At 41.4% G+C, this 15,128-nt stretch overlaps 1 protein-coding gene across 2 annotated transcripts; it reads left to right on the top strand.

Moving 5' to 3' along the window:
* The first annotated feature begins 324 nt into the window (after positions 1-324).
* Positions 325-6,757, top strand: LOC134856765 (interferon-inducible GTPase 5-like). 2 transcript variants are annotated; one of them, XM_063873034.1, is made up of 2 exons: positions 325-397; positions 4,966-6,757. In XM_063873034.1, exon 2 carries the CDS (start codon positions 5,273-5,275, stop codon positions 6,605-6,607), a length of 1,335 nt encoding a protein of 444 aa, XP_063729104.1. In that variant the 5' UTR covers positions 325-397; positions 4,966-5,272; the 3' UTR covers positions 6,608-6,757. The 2 variants fall into 2 exon arrangements, with proteins under 2 accessions (XP_063729104.1, XP_063729105.1); XM_063873035.1 differs by lacking the exon at positions 325-397 and adding an exon at positions 820-942 and having other exon boundaries at positions 5,270-6,757.
* The last annotated feature ends 8,371 nt before the right edge of the window (positions 6,758-15,128 follow it).

Below are 15,128 nucleotides of genomic sequence, written 5' to 3'. Positions count from 1 at the left end.
TGCTCCATAGACATTGAAAGGCAGTCGGAACTTTCAGGGCTTCGCCCTGATACGAGCAGTCTTGTTTTTATTTTTAGCAATTTTAAGCTTAAATTGACGATAGCAAGCAACTGTTTCTCAGAAATACAGCGGCGGGAAATAGAGCTCACACAAAGCAAGCTACTGTTTCTCATAAATACAGCGGCAGAAAAATATACCAACGCTTACTAGAATTTCATGTAACCTATGCACATTTTATTTCACGTAACAGCGCTCGCTGACTGCTTGTATTTAATCCTTGGTTGGCTTTCATAATTCTGACGACATGGTATAGATAAGCCGACAAGGCATTAAGAAGACTTCATTCTTAACGGTCTTTAGTTACTCGCTCTAGTCAAGTTTAAACAAAACGGATCTTGTTACCTATTTCTCCTTGCGCTATTTCGATTTTATTTTAGAAATTTAGCTTTGGCTGCCATATTTTTAATAGCTTAAATCAATTTTCAGAAAATAAATTTAATTGAAAATTTCTATGTAGGTATTGTATAAATTGTGACTAATACGCAAATACGAACGCGCGAAAATGAAAAACCAATCAATGTTTGACGTTTTTGAAATGCATATTTTACAGAAATGGTTGTCATACTTCATTTAGGCTTGCATTTTGGTCTCAAAAATCTCTGGATTTTAACTTTTTGTAGTTCAAGGCAGAAATTATTGACTGAGATGTTTTCTAAATTTCCCAGATTTTTTGTCGTCCCAAACCACTTTCGTCTTATTTTGCCAGACACTAGCACATAATACCATCATGCATGCACAGTGCACACACAATATTTTACTCATAATTTTTGTCGTTTTTGTCTTGCTTATTTCAAATCGAACTAAATATGCCACTTCGAACACAAATTGTTTTAAAAAAATAACCGATTTTGGCCTGAAAATTGGCCTAGTAGAAATCTGCAGGTACGTTTCTTCACCAGACTAACACCTGCCACTTGAAAATTTAAAATCTAGTTTTTTTATTCAGAATTGATAATCGCATTTGGTTGAAGGATGCAATGACAGACGCAAATATACGGCTTTATTAAACAACACGCGGGCCGATGTGCTCGACTTGTATGTTATGACTTTGGAAGTCGAGTAGGCGCCGTTTGACAACTGAAAATTCGTGGTCGAGAAGAAATTTTAAGTCGAGTACAATGTCGAAAGACCCCAACTTCGGTCGAGAAAATCAAAACAGGTCGAGCGCAGCCAAAAAATACTCGAGTTTGGTCGATTAAGTCAAAACATCAGTCGAACAATCGGAAAATCGGCCGTACACCCCTTATTCAAAAAAACTTTCTTGTTTTTTGAAGAATTCAATTAATTTAAATTGAAAATTGAGCAAAAAAAACTGAGCTCAATGAAAATATCCATCAAAAAGTTGCACTCAGCAACAATCCATTCTTCTGAGGAACCCCTTTCATGAAGATCTAAGAGCTCTTGTTGCCACAAAAGGGTTTCCACGGCCAGAAAAATTTACACGTCCATTTAATTTCCTTAAATTTTAGTTTTCAAATTAACTGTTTCACTCCATTTTTGCTAAGAAAATCAGAGCAAAGCTAGAACATTCACTCAAATTATTTAAAAAAATTTCTGACAGAGTTTTGCAATTTAGTAGCTCCTACTATTTGTTTTCATTTCAAGCAGCCTCTTTAGAAATTACCTGAAAAACATGTTATAATTTTCATTTCATTTTATTCATATTAGTTCATAGTCGCGAAAATAGAAGATAGATCGAGCATACTCAAAAAATGCCCGATTTGAATACCCCCTAAGTGACTTACCGTTGAGTATCCCACTGGGCGCGAGGGCAAATCGATGGAATTTGCTTAATCCGCCCCTATAAAAATACATTGAATTAGCGCAAGAGCTTTTTTTTGAGAATTCAAACTCGACTCGCCTGCACTGAAGTTTCATGGATAATAATCAATTATATTGGATTTTCATTGTCAGTTTCTATAAATTAACAAAAATATTCGATTATAATCGATTAAAATGAATTATAATGATACTATTTTTTAAGCTAAAAAATCCCAAAATAGTCGATTATAACTGATTATAATCGATTATTTTCAACTTATTTTCGAAAAATTTCATGAAAAGGAAAATTATCAATTTTAATCGATTATAATCTATTTATTACAATCTTTCTATGTGCTCTTTTCATTTTTTCATAATAATGTTAAATTTAATTTTGTTATTTTGTTCTCTCGCTAAATTTACATTTGTTCCTAATTTCAATCGCGTTTATGAACATTTATAAAAAGTCACGTATTTTTGTTATTAATTTAATGTTAAGTGGGGGTGTGGTAAGCGCGTGGGAAGGGTGTGGTTTGGGTTTGAATGCGGGGAAGGAGGAGAGATGGGGAGGAGGGTGTGGACCTGGGGGAACCTAAGGGACGTAGAAAAGGGCATAGGGAGACGTAGAGGGGGGGGGGGTGTGAGTAACGTGTGTGTGTGTGTGTGTGTGTGTGTGGGGGGGGGGGGGGGTTATCGGTTTTATCGGAGGGGAAAATTTTTTATCGGTTATCGGTTATTTAAAATTTAGTCGATTTTTTTTCAGTTCGCCAATTTGATTTTCCGAGCACCCCACAACATTAAAGAGAACGCATTTCGACCAAATTTTTAGCGCTACAGGCAAATGTTTTGGAAAAACTTATCAGAAAGGTCATTTTTGGGAATTTTTTGGAAAATTCCTACATATTGGCCGCCCCTGGATGAGTTTAAGTTTTGGAGTTTTCGTTCGAGTTTTGCAGAAAATTCAAAAAGTGGAGTCATTATTAAAAAAATTTAATCAATTTTCATAGATTTTATGTACAAAAAAATCCATTATATTGATATAAAAATAGAATATAATCAATCATAATAGATTTTAGTGGATTTTTATTTCGAAAAAAATCGACTTAAATGGTTTAAAATTCATTACGTGGTCTAAATTTGCCATGATAATCGATTTTATAGACAACATTTTATTAGATTTTTCTCCATGAAACTTCGGTGCAGGCAATCTGCCGGTGCAGGCAATCTGCTTAACAATCTCCCACCCTTTGGCTAGTTGATTGCTTTATTTCTCATAAGCTCAATTTTCTTTTTCTCACTAATGCAAATATGTTTAAATTTGAACGGATTATGGTTGTTGTTTTGTATTTCTGAGAACTTAAAGTATCAAACTTATGCTAATCAATAGATTTTCATGTTTTCAAACTTTTATGCTAGTCGAGCTTTATGCTAGTCGAGCGGTCACCGACCTATGTCTTGTTTGTGCTTGACCTATGTTTCGACTTTCTCGGCCAAAATCGGGTATGTTTCGACTGTGCTCGACCTATATTTCTACTTTCGCGACTATGAAATATTATGAAAACAATGAAAATAATATTCTAATATATCTGTTTTACAGGTTATTTTTCAAGATGATGTATCAAATCGAAACAAAAAAATTTGCAGAGAAAACCTTTTTATATATAGACTTGAATTATGCAGCTTTACTCTGATTTTCTTTTTACATTTCTGTAGCTGGAATTGTTTGAGGAAATTAAAGAGACGCGGAAATTTTGGGAACCCCGTTTTTACTCGTGTTTTGATATAAAGTTTCTGTTTTTTTTTGCACGTTTTAAGGCAAAAAAAAACGTGTTTTGCGTAGAATAAATAGCGACTATATTCAACAAATCTTCAAAAAGTATTGATTCAAATTCTACAATAGTAGAAAATGTAGAATAACATTTGGACACTTTTCTGCTATATGAAATTTGGTTCAATACTTTTTGAAGGTTTTCGGGTTATTCTCTTTCTACGCAAAATTTAAAAAAAACAAATTTAAGCCGTAAAAAATATGCAAAAATCAGTAGTTAAAAATAATAGCTTTGACTCTCATCGACCAAACATGAAGCCAGTTTTTGCAATGGCAAAAATTTTTGGATTGAAGTTCTTATAGAAATGTACCAAATATGTTCTTTACATCAAATTGTGCTGTCACCTCTGCTCTAAAAAATCTTTGCCTTATATAAGCATCCCGCACCGGAGTTCCATGGATAATAATCGATTATTTTGAATTTTCGTGGTCTGTCTCAATAAATTTCGATAATAATCGATTATAATCGATTAAAAAGGGATTACAATATTTTATTTTTTATATCAATATAATCCATTATAATCGATTATAATCCATTAAAAATGGATTATATTTCGAGTATTTTTTATGCCAATATAATCGCTTATAATCGGTTATAATCAATTATAATGGATTTTTTTGAGAGGTTAGTCATGATATTTACAAGTTTTTTCAAAGTTATCGCAATTACTGTTTAGTGCAGTTGCTTTATTCGGTTTCATAAAATGTTACATCTCACTTTTCATTTTTTATAGTTTTTGTCTTATTTTGCCTCCCTGTTTTTGCCTCTCTGTTTACAACCCCCCATTTACCCCACCCCCCCCCCCCGTGTAACTTGGGTGGGGGTGACTGTAACTTGGGTGGGGGGACTGTAACTTGGGTGGGGGGACTGTAACTTGGGTGGGGGGTTGGGGATAAACTTTAGCAAAGATGGGGTGGGCGTAGGGATAAACATAGGGGAGTGGGGGAGGGGTTTTGGGCAAACGCGGATGGGGACAAAGTGTGTGGGGGGGGGGGGGTTAATTCGGTTAGGTTTCGATTGCGAGTAGGACATGAGTAACGCAGAAATATTGCAAGTTTTGCAAATGATTTTGCAAAAAAATGTATAAATTATAATCCGTTATAATCAATTATAATGGATTTTAAATGGATTATAATCCATTATAATGGATTTTAATGGATTGTTTGAACAAAAATAATCGATTATAATGACAATATAATCGATTTAGTGGTCTAAATTTGCCACAATAATGGATTATAATGACAAAATTTTAGACAACACTTTTCCATTATAATCGATTATTATCCATGGAACTCCGGTGCGGGATGAAGGCTAGTTCGGTTAATTTAATGACGTGCAGAACACTACTGGACCTCTTTTTGTAATATGCGGAATCACACAATACTTGTTATATTCAATTCAGTTTCATCTGCACTTCTTTTACCGCATGTATAACTCGATAAACTTAATTTTTCTTAGCAAAACTCGTCCTTCATAATTTGCATACGCTAAAAGTATCGTCTTAAACATTTTGGCTTTATAACACATTTTGCTCATACGTTGCAAACGTATTCGTCTCACAAACTTCAGCAAACTTTGCTACGTTGAAAACATCGTCTTAAACATTGTCTTTACAACAGAATATGGACACTGAACATCTACTTAACGACCTCAACATAGACACTGCAGTAGTGAATCAAGGCGTTCTCCATTTCAATGATACGACAACTGCTCTCAATGGGGACGCCTCTCTGATAAACGAGGATCAATATGCCGAACTGAATAGATGGAAAGACGAGATCATTAATATCGCTATCATCGGCCAATCAAGACAAGGCAAATCTTCCTTCATAAACGCCCTCTGCGGAGAAGAAGTAGCTGCTGTTGGGGACCTTGCACCGACCACTATGGAGATTCAAAAAGTTGCAAATACAGATTTCCCCAACTGTGTTTTCTGGGATCTCCCCGGCATTGATGGGATCAAGTTCAAACGAGAAACATACTTTGACGACATTAAACTGCAGGAAAACAACTACGACGTGTATATCATTGTCACCAAAGAGATGCTCGGAGACGGGGAGCTCTTTGTTGCCAAAGAATTGGTTGCAAGAGGAAAGTTGTTCTACCTTGTGCGAACGCACGTAGACGAAAAAGTGGCAAAGTTAGTGAAGAAGCAGAAAGTTAGCGAGAACGACGCCGTCGCTGAAATTCGGAAGCTCCTGATGACACAGCTTAACGAAAGTGGCTTTGATCAGGAGCTGCACAAGATATTCCTTGTGAACGTTGAAGAGCCCTTCGAAGCAATGCAATATTTCGATATGGCTCTGTTCGTGGAAACAATTTGCAGGCGTGGGTTTGCATCTCAGACAAAAGCTTCTGCATTTCTGTTTTCAATCAAAATCCGAGGGCCGCAGATGGTACAGGAAATGTACAGTCAGTTGAGGAAAAGAATAAAAGTTGTTGCAACGGCTTCAGCTGCTGGTGGAGCGCAACCTATTCCAGGAGTTGGAATGATCCTTGATGCGAAGTTAATTTACGATGAAATAAAGCTCTATTTGGAAAAGTTCAATCTCACCAAGGTATCCATTGCTGAAACAGAAAAGAAGGCTCACAAGGAACCAGAGAGTATTGAAAAGATGGTAGTTGCACTGCTGTCTTCCAAAAATGGAGCAATTTCCCTTGTTAGGGAGCAAAATCATTGGTTCAGCACAAAGAACCTTCACACACAAGTCTTATTAGTTTTCCTAAAAAGCTTAGGACTAGTTGTCTTATCGGAATCAGTTGAAGGAATGATGAAAGTGACATTGCCGATTGTGGGACTGGCAGCTGCTGGAGGCTTGTCATTTGTAACAACTCTGATTCAACTGGAGATTATTCTGAGAAGTGCTCGGAATGTGGCTTTGGAGGTCCAGAAGTGGATCGGAGATAAATCGCTGGATAAAGACCCAGACCCTTTCATGGATCCTGATTTCTTGTAGTTTGTATTCTCCTTGTGTCACTCAATTTTTTATTATTATACTTTGTAGTAGTGTTAAAAAGTTTAAAATAATTATAGATTGCTACAGATTATTGAAACTCGCAATTTAATTTTGTAAATTGATTACATAATTGTAAGCAGGGGCTGATTTAGGGGGGGGGGGGAGGGGGGAAGGGGGGCGCGGATTGCGGACGCTCCTTCCCCTCAGGGATTCGATCCCCTGCCAACCCTAAGGGTCCCACTTTCGTACCTTTTAAGAAATCCATTTTTGGCCGACCGACCCTAAAATTTTTCTAAAAGCACCTTTGGCGCGAAAATATACTAATTTTGAGCGGGGAGCGCGCGCCGAAAAAACGCGATTTTTTGGTCAACATTTTCCAAAAAGTGCTTAAAAACGCCTTTTTTGGACTCTTTTTTTTCAAAATTTTGCCTGCGGCGCGGAAAATTTGCCCCCAAAAAAACAGGGACTAAACCGTGCTTAGGGAGAGCTCGAAAAATCAATTCGGTCGACCTAAAAAAAAAGTAGACAAAAATTTTGAAATTTTTTAAAAATCCGCCCCCCCCCCCCTCGAGAAAATCCTAGATCCGCCCCTGATTGTATTTATGACAAAGAAGTCTAGAATAGATTGCTTTGATTAGTGTAATTGAACAAAACGCTTGCAAAAAAAACAGTTTCTGTCAACTTTTGAAAATATGTTTTATTTCGTTGAATCCAAATTTCCAGTGAATAAGAAGCTCTAATTTATGGTCAAACAGGGTGAATTTATGCAGTAAAGCAAAAATGAACAAGAAGTGCTAACCCGGGTCGGAGTCCACGACTAATATCTCGACTTTTTGGGTCGCGGAAATGTTAACTCCGTTACCAAAAATCCATAGTCTAGAGAGTCTTTAAAGTCGCTGACAAACTCTGGAAATACCGTATCTCGATTACTCAGTCGAAAAATTAAAAATTAGTAGCGGCCGCCAAACTTAGACGCAGCAATCAGAAATTAAGTGGCCAAGGTCAAAAAATTAGTCGCAGCGGTCGAAAAATTAGCCGAGGTGGTCAAAAAATTAGTCGCGGCGTCAAAAAGTCAGTTGCGGCGATCAAAAAATTATCCGCGGCCGTCGGAAAAAGTGTCGCAGCCGTCGAAAAGTTACACGGCGTTCGAAAAATTAGTCGCGACAGGGTCGAAACATTAATCGCGGTGGTCGAAAAGTTAATGTGTTTTATTTCGTTGAATCCAAATTTCCCGTGAATAAGAAGCTCTAATTTGTGGTCAAACAGGGTGAATTTATGCAGTAAAGCAAAATGAACAAGAAGTGCTAACCCGGGTCGGGGTCCACGACTAATATTTCGACTTTGTGGGTCGCAGAAATGTTAACTCCGTTACCACAAATCCATAGTCTAGAGAGTCTTTAAAGTCGCTGACAAACTCTGGAAATACCGTATCTCGATTACTCGGTCAAAAAATTAGTAGCGGCCGCCAGACTTTTTAAAAATCCGCCCCCCCCCCCTCGAGAAAATCCTAGATCCGCCCCTGATTGTATTTATGACAAAGAAGTCTAGAATAGATTGCTTTGATTAGTGTAATTGAACAAAACGCTTGCAAAAAAAACAGTTTCTGTCAACTTTTGAAAATATGTTTTATTTCGTTGAATCCAAATTTCCAGTGAATAAGAAGCTCTAATTTATGGTCAAACAGGGTGAATTTATGCAGTAAAGCAAAAATGAACAAGAAGTGCTAACCCGGGTCGGAGTCCACGACTAATATCTCGACTTTTTGGGTCGCGGAAATGTTAACTCCGTTACCAAAAATCCATAGTCTAGAGAGTCTTTAAAGTCGCTGACAAACTCTGGAAATACCGTATCTCGATTACTCAGTCGAAAAATTAAAAATTAGTAGCGGCCGCCAAACTTAGACGCAGCAATCAGAAATTAAGTGGCCAAGGTCAAAAAATTAGTCGCAGCGGTCGAAAAATAGGGTGAATTTATGCAGTAAAGCAAAATGAACAAGAAGTGCTAACCCGGGTCGGGGTCCACGACTAATATTTCGACTTTGTGGGTCGCAGAAATGTTAACTCCGTTACCACAAATCCATAGTCTAGAGAGTCTTTAAAGTCGCTGACAAACTCTGGAAATACCGTATCTCGATTACTCGGTCAAAAAATTAGTAGCGGCCGCCAGACTTAGACGCAGCGGTCAGAAATTAAGTAGCCAAGGTCGGAAAATTAGTCGCGGCGGTCGAAAAATTAGCCGAGGTGGTCAAAAAATTAGTCGCGGCGTCGAAAAGTTACTCGAGGCGGTCAAAAACTTAGTAGCAGTTGTCGAAAAGCTAGTTGCAGCGTTCAAAAATTTAGCCGAGGTGGTCAAACTAGTCGCAGTGGTCAAAAAGTCAGTTGCGGCGATCAAAAAATTAGCCGCGGCCGTCGAAAAAAGTGTCGCAGCCGTCGAAAAATTACACGGCGTTCGAAAAATTAGTCGCGACATGGTCGAAACATTAATCGCGGTAGTCGAAAAGTTAATCGCGGTAGTCGAGAAATTAGTCGCGGTGGTCGAAAAATTAGTCGTGGTGGTCGAAAAGTAGTCGAGGTGGTCGAAAAATCAGTCGCGGCCGCCAAAATTAGTCTCGGTGGTCAAAAAAACAGTCGTGACGGTCGAAAAAAATCTCGGCGGTCAAAAAACCAGTCGCGGTGATCGAAAATTTAGTCGCGGCGGTCAAAATTTAAGACACGGTGGCTGCCAAATTAGATGCAGCCGCAAAAAAGGCGTTCAAAAGTTTAGTCGCCGTGGTAAAAAAAAATAGCCGCGGCTATCGAAGAATTAGTCCCGGAGGCGTTCAAAAGTCTAGTCGCGGTGGTCAAAAAATGAGCCGCAGCTATCGATGAATGAGTCGCGGTGGCCAAAAAATTAGTCGCGGTGGTCAAGAAATTAGTCGCGGCGGTCGAAAAATTAGTCGCGGCATTCGAAAAATTAGTCGCGGCGGTCGAAAAATTAGTCGCGGTGGTCGAATAGTTAGTCGTGGCAGGGTCAAAAAATTAGTTGCGGCGGTCGAAAAATTAGTCGCGGCTTTCGAAAAATTAGTCGCGGCGGTCGAATAGTTAGCTTGGGTAGGGACGAGAAATTAGTCGCGGCGGTCTGAAAATTAGCTGCGGTAATCGAAAACTTTATTGCGGCATGTTCGCAAAAAGATGCGGCGGTCAAAAATTTATTTGTGGCGGTCGTAAGTTTAATCTTGGCCGTCAAAAAAATTGTCGCGGTCGTCAAAAAAATAGTCGCGATGGCTGGAAAATTAGTAGCGGTTGTCAAAAATTTAGTCGCAATGGTAACAAAAAGGGTCGCGTCAGTCGAAAAATTAGTCCCGCCCGTCAAAAAGTAGTCGCGCCCGCAGCTATCGATGAATTAGTCGCGGTGGCCAAAAAATTAGTCGCGGTGGTCAAGAAATTAGTCGCGGCGGTCGAAAAATTAGTCGCGGCATTCAAAAAATTAGTCGCGGCGGTCGAAAAATTAGTCGCGGCATTCGAAAAATTAGTCGCGGTGGTCGAATAGTTAGTCGTGGCAGGGTCAAAAAATTAGTTGGGGCGGTCGAAAAATTAGTCGCGGCTTTCGAAAAATTAGTCGCGGCTGTCGAATAGTTAGCTTGGGTAGGGACGAGAAATTAGTCGCGGTGGTCGAAAAATTAGTCGTGGTGGTCGAAAAGTAGTCGAGGTGGTCGAAAAATCAGTCGCGGCCGCCAAAATTAGTCTCGGTGGTCAAAAAAACAGTCGTGACGGTCGAAAAAAGCCTCGGCGGTCAAAAAACCAGTCGCGGTGATCGAAAATTTAGTCGCGGCGGTCAAAATTTAAGACACGGTGGCTGCCAAATTAGATGCAGCCGCAAAAAAGGCGTTCAAAAGTTTAGTCGCCGTGGTGAAAAAAATAGCCGCAGCTATCGAAGAATTAGTCCCGGAGGCGTTCAAAAGTCTAGTCGCGGTGGTCAAAAAATGAGCCGCAGCTATCGATGAATGAGTCGCGGTGGCCAAAAAATTAGTCGCGGTGGTCAAGAAATTAGTCGCGGCGGTCGAAAAATTAGTCGCGGCATTCGAAAAATTAGTCGCGGCGGTCGAAAAATTAGTCGCGGTGGTCGAATAGTTAGTCGTGGCAGGGTCAAAAAATTAGTTGCGGCGGTCGAAAAATTAGTCGCGGCTTTCGAAAAATTAGTCGCGGCGGTCGAATAGTTAGCTTGGGTAGGGACGAGAAATTAGTCGCGGCGGTCTGAAAATTAGCTGCGGTAATCGAAAACTTTATTGCGGCATGTTCGCAAAAAGATGCGGCGGTCAAAAATTTATTTGTGGCGGTCGTAAGTTTAATCTTGGCCGTCAAAAAAATTGTCGCGGTCGTCAAAAAAATAGTCGCGATGGCTGGAAAATTAGTCGCGGTTGTCAAAAATTTAGTCGCAATGGTAACAAAAAGGGTCGCGTCAGTCGAAAAATTAGTCGCGCCCGTCAAAAAGTAGTCGCGCCCGCAGCTATCGATGAATTAGTCGCGGTGGCCAAAAAATTAGTCGCGGTGGTCAAGAAATTAGTCGCGGCGGTCGAAAAATTAGTCGCGGCATTCAAAAAATTAGTCGCGGCGGTCGAAAAATTAGTCGCGGCATTCGAAAAATTAGTCGCGGTGGTCGAATAGTTAGTCGTGGCAGGGTCAAAAAATTAGTTGCGGCGGTCGAAAAATTAGTCGCGGCTTTCGAAAAATTAGTCGCGGCGGTCGAATAGTTAGCTTGGGTAGGGACGAGAAATTAGTCGCGGTGGTCGAAAAATTAGTCGTGGTGGTCGAAAAGTAGTCGAGGTGGTCGAAAAATCAGTCGCGGCCGCCAAAATTAGTCTCGGTGGTCAAAAAAACAGTCGTGACGGTCGAAAAAAGCCTCGGCGGTCAAAAAACTAGTCGCGGTGATCGAAAATTTAGTCGCGGCGGTCAAAATTTAAGACACGGTGGCTGCCAAATTAGATGCAGCCGCAAAAAAGGCGTTCAAAAGTTTAGTCGCCGTGGTGAAAAAAATAGCCGCAGCTATCGAAGAATTAGTCCCGGAGGCGTTCAAAAGTCTAGTCGCGGTGGTCAAAAAATGAGCCGCAGCTATCGATGAATTAGTCGAGGTGGCCAAAAAATTTGTCGCGGTGGTCAAGAAATTAGTCGCGGCGGTCGAAAAATTAGTCGCGGCATTCAAAAAATTAGTCGCGGCGGTCGAAAAATTAGTCGCGGCATTCGAAAATTAGTCGCGGTGGTCGAATAGTTAGTCGTGGCAGGGTCAAAAACTTAGTTGCGGCGGTCGAAAAATTAGTCGCGGCTTTCGAAAAATTAGTCGCGGCGATCGAATAGTTAGCTTGGGTAGGGACGAGAAATTAGTCGCGGCGGTCTGAAAATTAGCTGCGGTAATCGAACACTTTATTGCGGCATGTTCGCAAAAAGATGCGGCGGTCAAAAATTTATTTGTGGCGGTCGTAACTTAATCTTGGCCGTCAAAAAAATTGTCGCGGTCGTCAAAAAAATAGTCGCGGTGGCTGGAAAATTAGTCGCGGTTGTCAAAAATTTAGTCGCGATGGTCAAAAAAAGAGTCGCGTCAGTCGAAAAATTAGTCGCGCCCGTCAAAAAGTAGTCGCGCCCGCAGCTATCGATGAACTAGTCGCGGTGGCCAAAAAATTAGTCGCGGTGGTCAAGAAATTAGTCGCGGCGGTCGAAAAATTAGTCGCGGCATTCAAAAAATTAGTCGCGGCGGTCGAAAAATTAAACGCGGCATTCGAAACATTAGTCGCGGTGGTCGAATAGTTAGTCGTGGCAGGGTCAAAAAATTAGTTGCGGCAGTCGAAAAATTAGTCGCGGCTTTCGAAAAATTAGTCGCGGCGGTCGAATAGTTAGCTTGGGTAGGGACGAGAAATTAGTGACGGTGGTCGAAAAATTAGTCGTGGTGGTCGAAAAGTCGTCGAGGTGGTCGAAAAATCAGTCGCGGCCGCCAAAATTAGTCTCGGTGGTCAAAAAAACAGTCGTGACGGTCGAAAAAAGTCTCGGCGGTCAAAAAACCAGTCGCGGTGATCGAAAATTTAGTCGCGGCGGTCAAAATTTAAGACACGGTGGCTGCCAAATTAGATGCAGCCGCAAAAAAGGCGTTCAAAAATTTAGTCGCCGTGGTAAAAAAAAATAGCCGCGGCTATCGAAGAATTAGTCCCGGAGGCGTTCAAAAGTCTAGTCGCGGTGGTCAAAAAATGAGCCGCAGCTATCGATGAATTAGTCGCGGTGGCCAAAAAATTAGTCGCCGTGGTCAAGAAATTAGTCGCGGCGGTCGAAAAATTAGTCGCGGCATTCAAAAAATTAGTCGCGGCGGTCGAAAAATTAGTCGAGGCGTTCGAAAAATTGGTCGCGACATGGTCGAAACATTAATCGCGGTAGTCGAAAAGTTAATCGCGGTAGTCGAGAAATTAGTCGCGGTGGTCGAAAAATTAGTCGTGGTGGTCGAAAAGTAGTCGAGGTGGTCGAAAAATCAGTCGCGGCCGCCAAAATTAGTCTCGGTGGTCAAAAAAACAGTCGTGACGGTCGAAAAAAATCTCGGCGGTCAAAAAACCAGTCGCGGTGATCGAAAATTTAGTCGCGGCGGTCAAAATTTAAGACACGGTGGCTGCCAAATTAGATGCAGCCGCAAAAAAGGCGTTCAAAAGTTTAGTCGCCGTGGTAAAAAAAAATAGCCGCGGCTATCGAAGAATTAGTCCCGGAGGCGTTCAAAAGTCTAGTCGCTGTGGTCAAAAAATGAGCCGCAGCTATCGATGAATTAGTCGCGGTGGCCAAAAAATTAGTCGCGGTGGTCAAGAAATTAGTCGCGGCGGTCGAAAAATTAGTCGCGGCATTCGAAAATTAGTCGCGGCGGTCGAAAAATTAGTCGCGGTGGTCGAATAGTTAGTCGTGGCAGGGTCAAAAAATTAGTTGCGGCGGTCGAAAAATTAGTCGCGGCTTTCGAAAAATTAGTCGCGGCGGTCGAATAGTTAGCTTGGGTAGGGACGAGAAATTAGTCGCGGCGGTCTGAAAATTAGCTGCGGTAATCGAAAACTTTATTGCGGCATGTTCGCAAAAAGATGCGGCGGTCAAAAATTTATTTGTGGCGGTCGTAAGTTTAATCTTGGCCGTCAAAAAAATTGTCGCGGTCGTCAAAAAAATAGTCGCGATGGCTGGAAAATTAGTCGCGGTTGTCAAAAATTTAGTCGCAATGGTAACAAAAAGGGTCGCGTCAGTCGAAAAATTAGTCGCGCCCGTCAAAAAGTAGTCGCGCCCGCAGCTATCGATGAACTAGTCGCGGTGGCCAAAAAATTAGTCGCGGTGGTCAAGAAATTAGTCGCGGCGGTCGAAAAATTAGTCGCGGCATTCAAAAAATTAGTCGCGGCGGTCGAAAAATTAGTCGCGGCATTCGAAAAATTAGTCGCGGTGGTCGAATAGTTAGTCGTGGCAGGGTCAAAAAATTAGTTGCGGCGGTCGAAAAAACTAGTCGCGGCTTTCGAAAAATTAGTCGCGGCGGTCGATTAGTTAGCTTGGGTAGGGACGAGAAATTGGTCGCGGTGGTCGAAAAATTAGTCGTGGTGGTCGAAAAGTAGTCGAGGTGGTCGAAAAATCAGTCGCGGCCGCCAAAATTAGTCTCGGTGGTCAAAAAAACAGTCGTGACGGTCGAAAAAAGCCTCGGCGGTCAAAAAACCAGTCGCGGTGATCGAAAATTTAGTCGCGGCGGTCAAAATTTAAGACACGGTGGCTGCCAAATTAGATGCAGCCGCAAAAAAGGCGTTCAAAAGTTTAGTCGCCGTGGTGAAAAAAATAGCCGCAGCTATCGAAGAATTAGTCCCGGAGGCGTTCAAAAGTCTAGTCGCGGTGGTCAAAAAATGAGCCGCAGCTATCGATGAATTAGTCGAGGTGGCCAAAAAATTAGTCGCGGTGGTCAAGAAATTAGTCGCGGCGGTCGAAAAATTAGTCGCGGCATTTAAAAAATTAGTCGCGGCGGTCGAAAAATTAGTCGCGGCATTCGAAAAGTTAGTCGCGGTGGTCGAATAGTTAGTCGTGGCAGGGTCAAAAACTTAGTTGCGGCGGTCGAAAAATTAGTCGCGGCTTTCGAAAAATTAGTCGCGGCGATCGAATAGTTAGCTTGGGTAGGGACGAGAAATTAGTCGCGGCGGTCTGAAAATTAGCTGCGGTAATCGAAAACTTTATTGCGGCATGTTCGCAAAAAGATGCGGCGGTCAAAAATTTATTTGTGGCGGTCGTAACTTAATCTTGGCCGTCAAAAAAATTGTCGCGGTCGTCAAAAAAATAGTCGCGGTGGCTGGAAAATTAGTCGCGGTTGTCAAAAATTTAGTCGCGATGGTCAAAAAAAAAGTCGCGTCAGTCGAAAAATTAGTCGCGCCCGTCAAAAAGTAGTCGCGCCCGCAGCTATCGATGAACTAGTCGCGGTGGCCAAAAAATTAGTCGCGGTGGTCAAGAAATTAGTCGCGGCGGTCGAAAAATTAGTCGCGGCATTCAAAAAATTAGTCGCGGCGGTCGAA

The sequence above is a fragment of the Symsagittifera roscoffensis genome, chromosome 1 (assembly GCF_963678635.1).
Source record: "Symsagittifera roscoffensis chromosome 1, txSymRosc1.1, whole genome shotgun sequence".
Lineage (NCBI taxonomy): Eukaryota > Metazoa > Xenacoelomorpha > Acoela > Convolutidae > Symsagittifera > Symsagittifera roscoffensis.
Note: the sequence above shows the minus strand (reverse complement) of the source record. Positions and strands in the feature narration are given on the sequence as shown.

What these genes read in the sequence shown, in the direction of transcription:
- LOC134856765 (XM_063873034.1), top strand. Translation starts at nt 5,273, where the DNA reads ATGGACACTGAACATCTACTTAACGACCTCAACATAGACACTGCAGTA.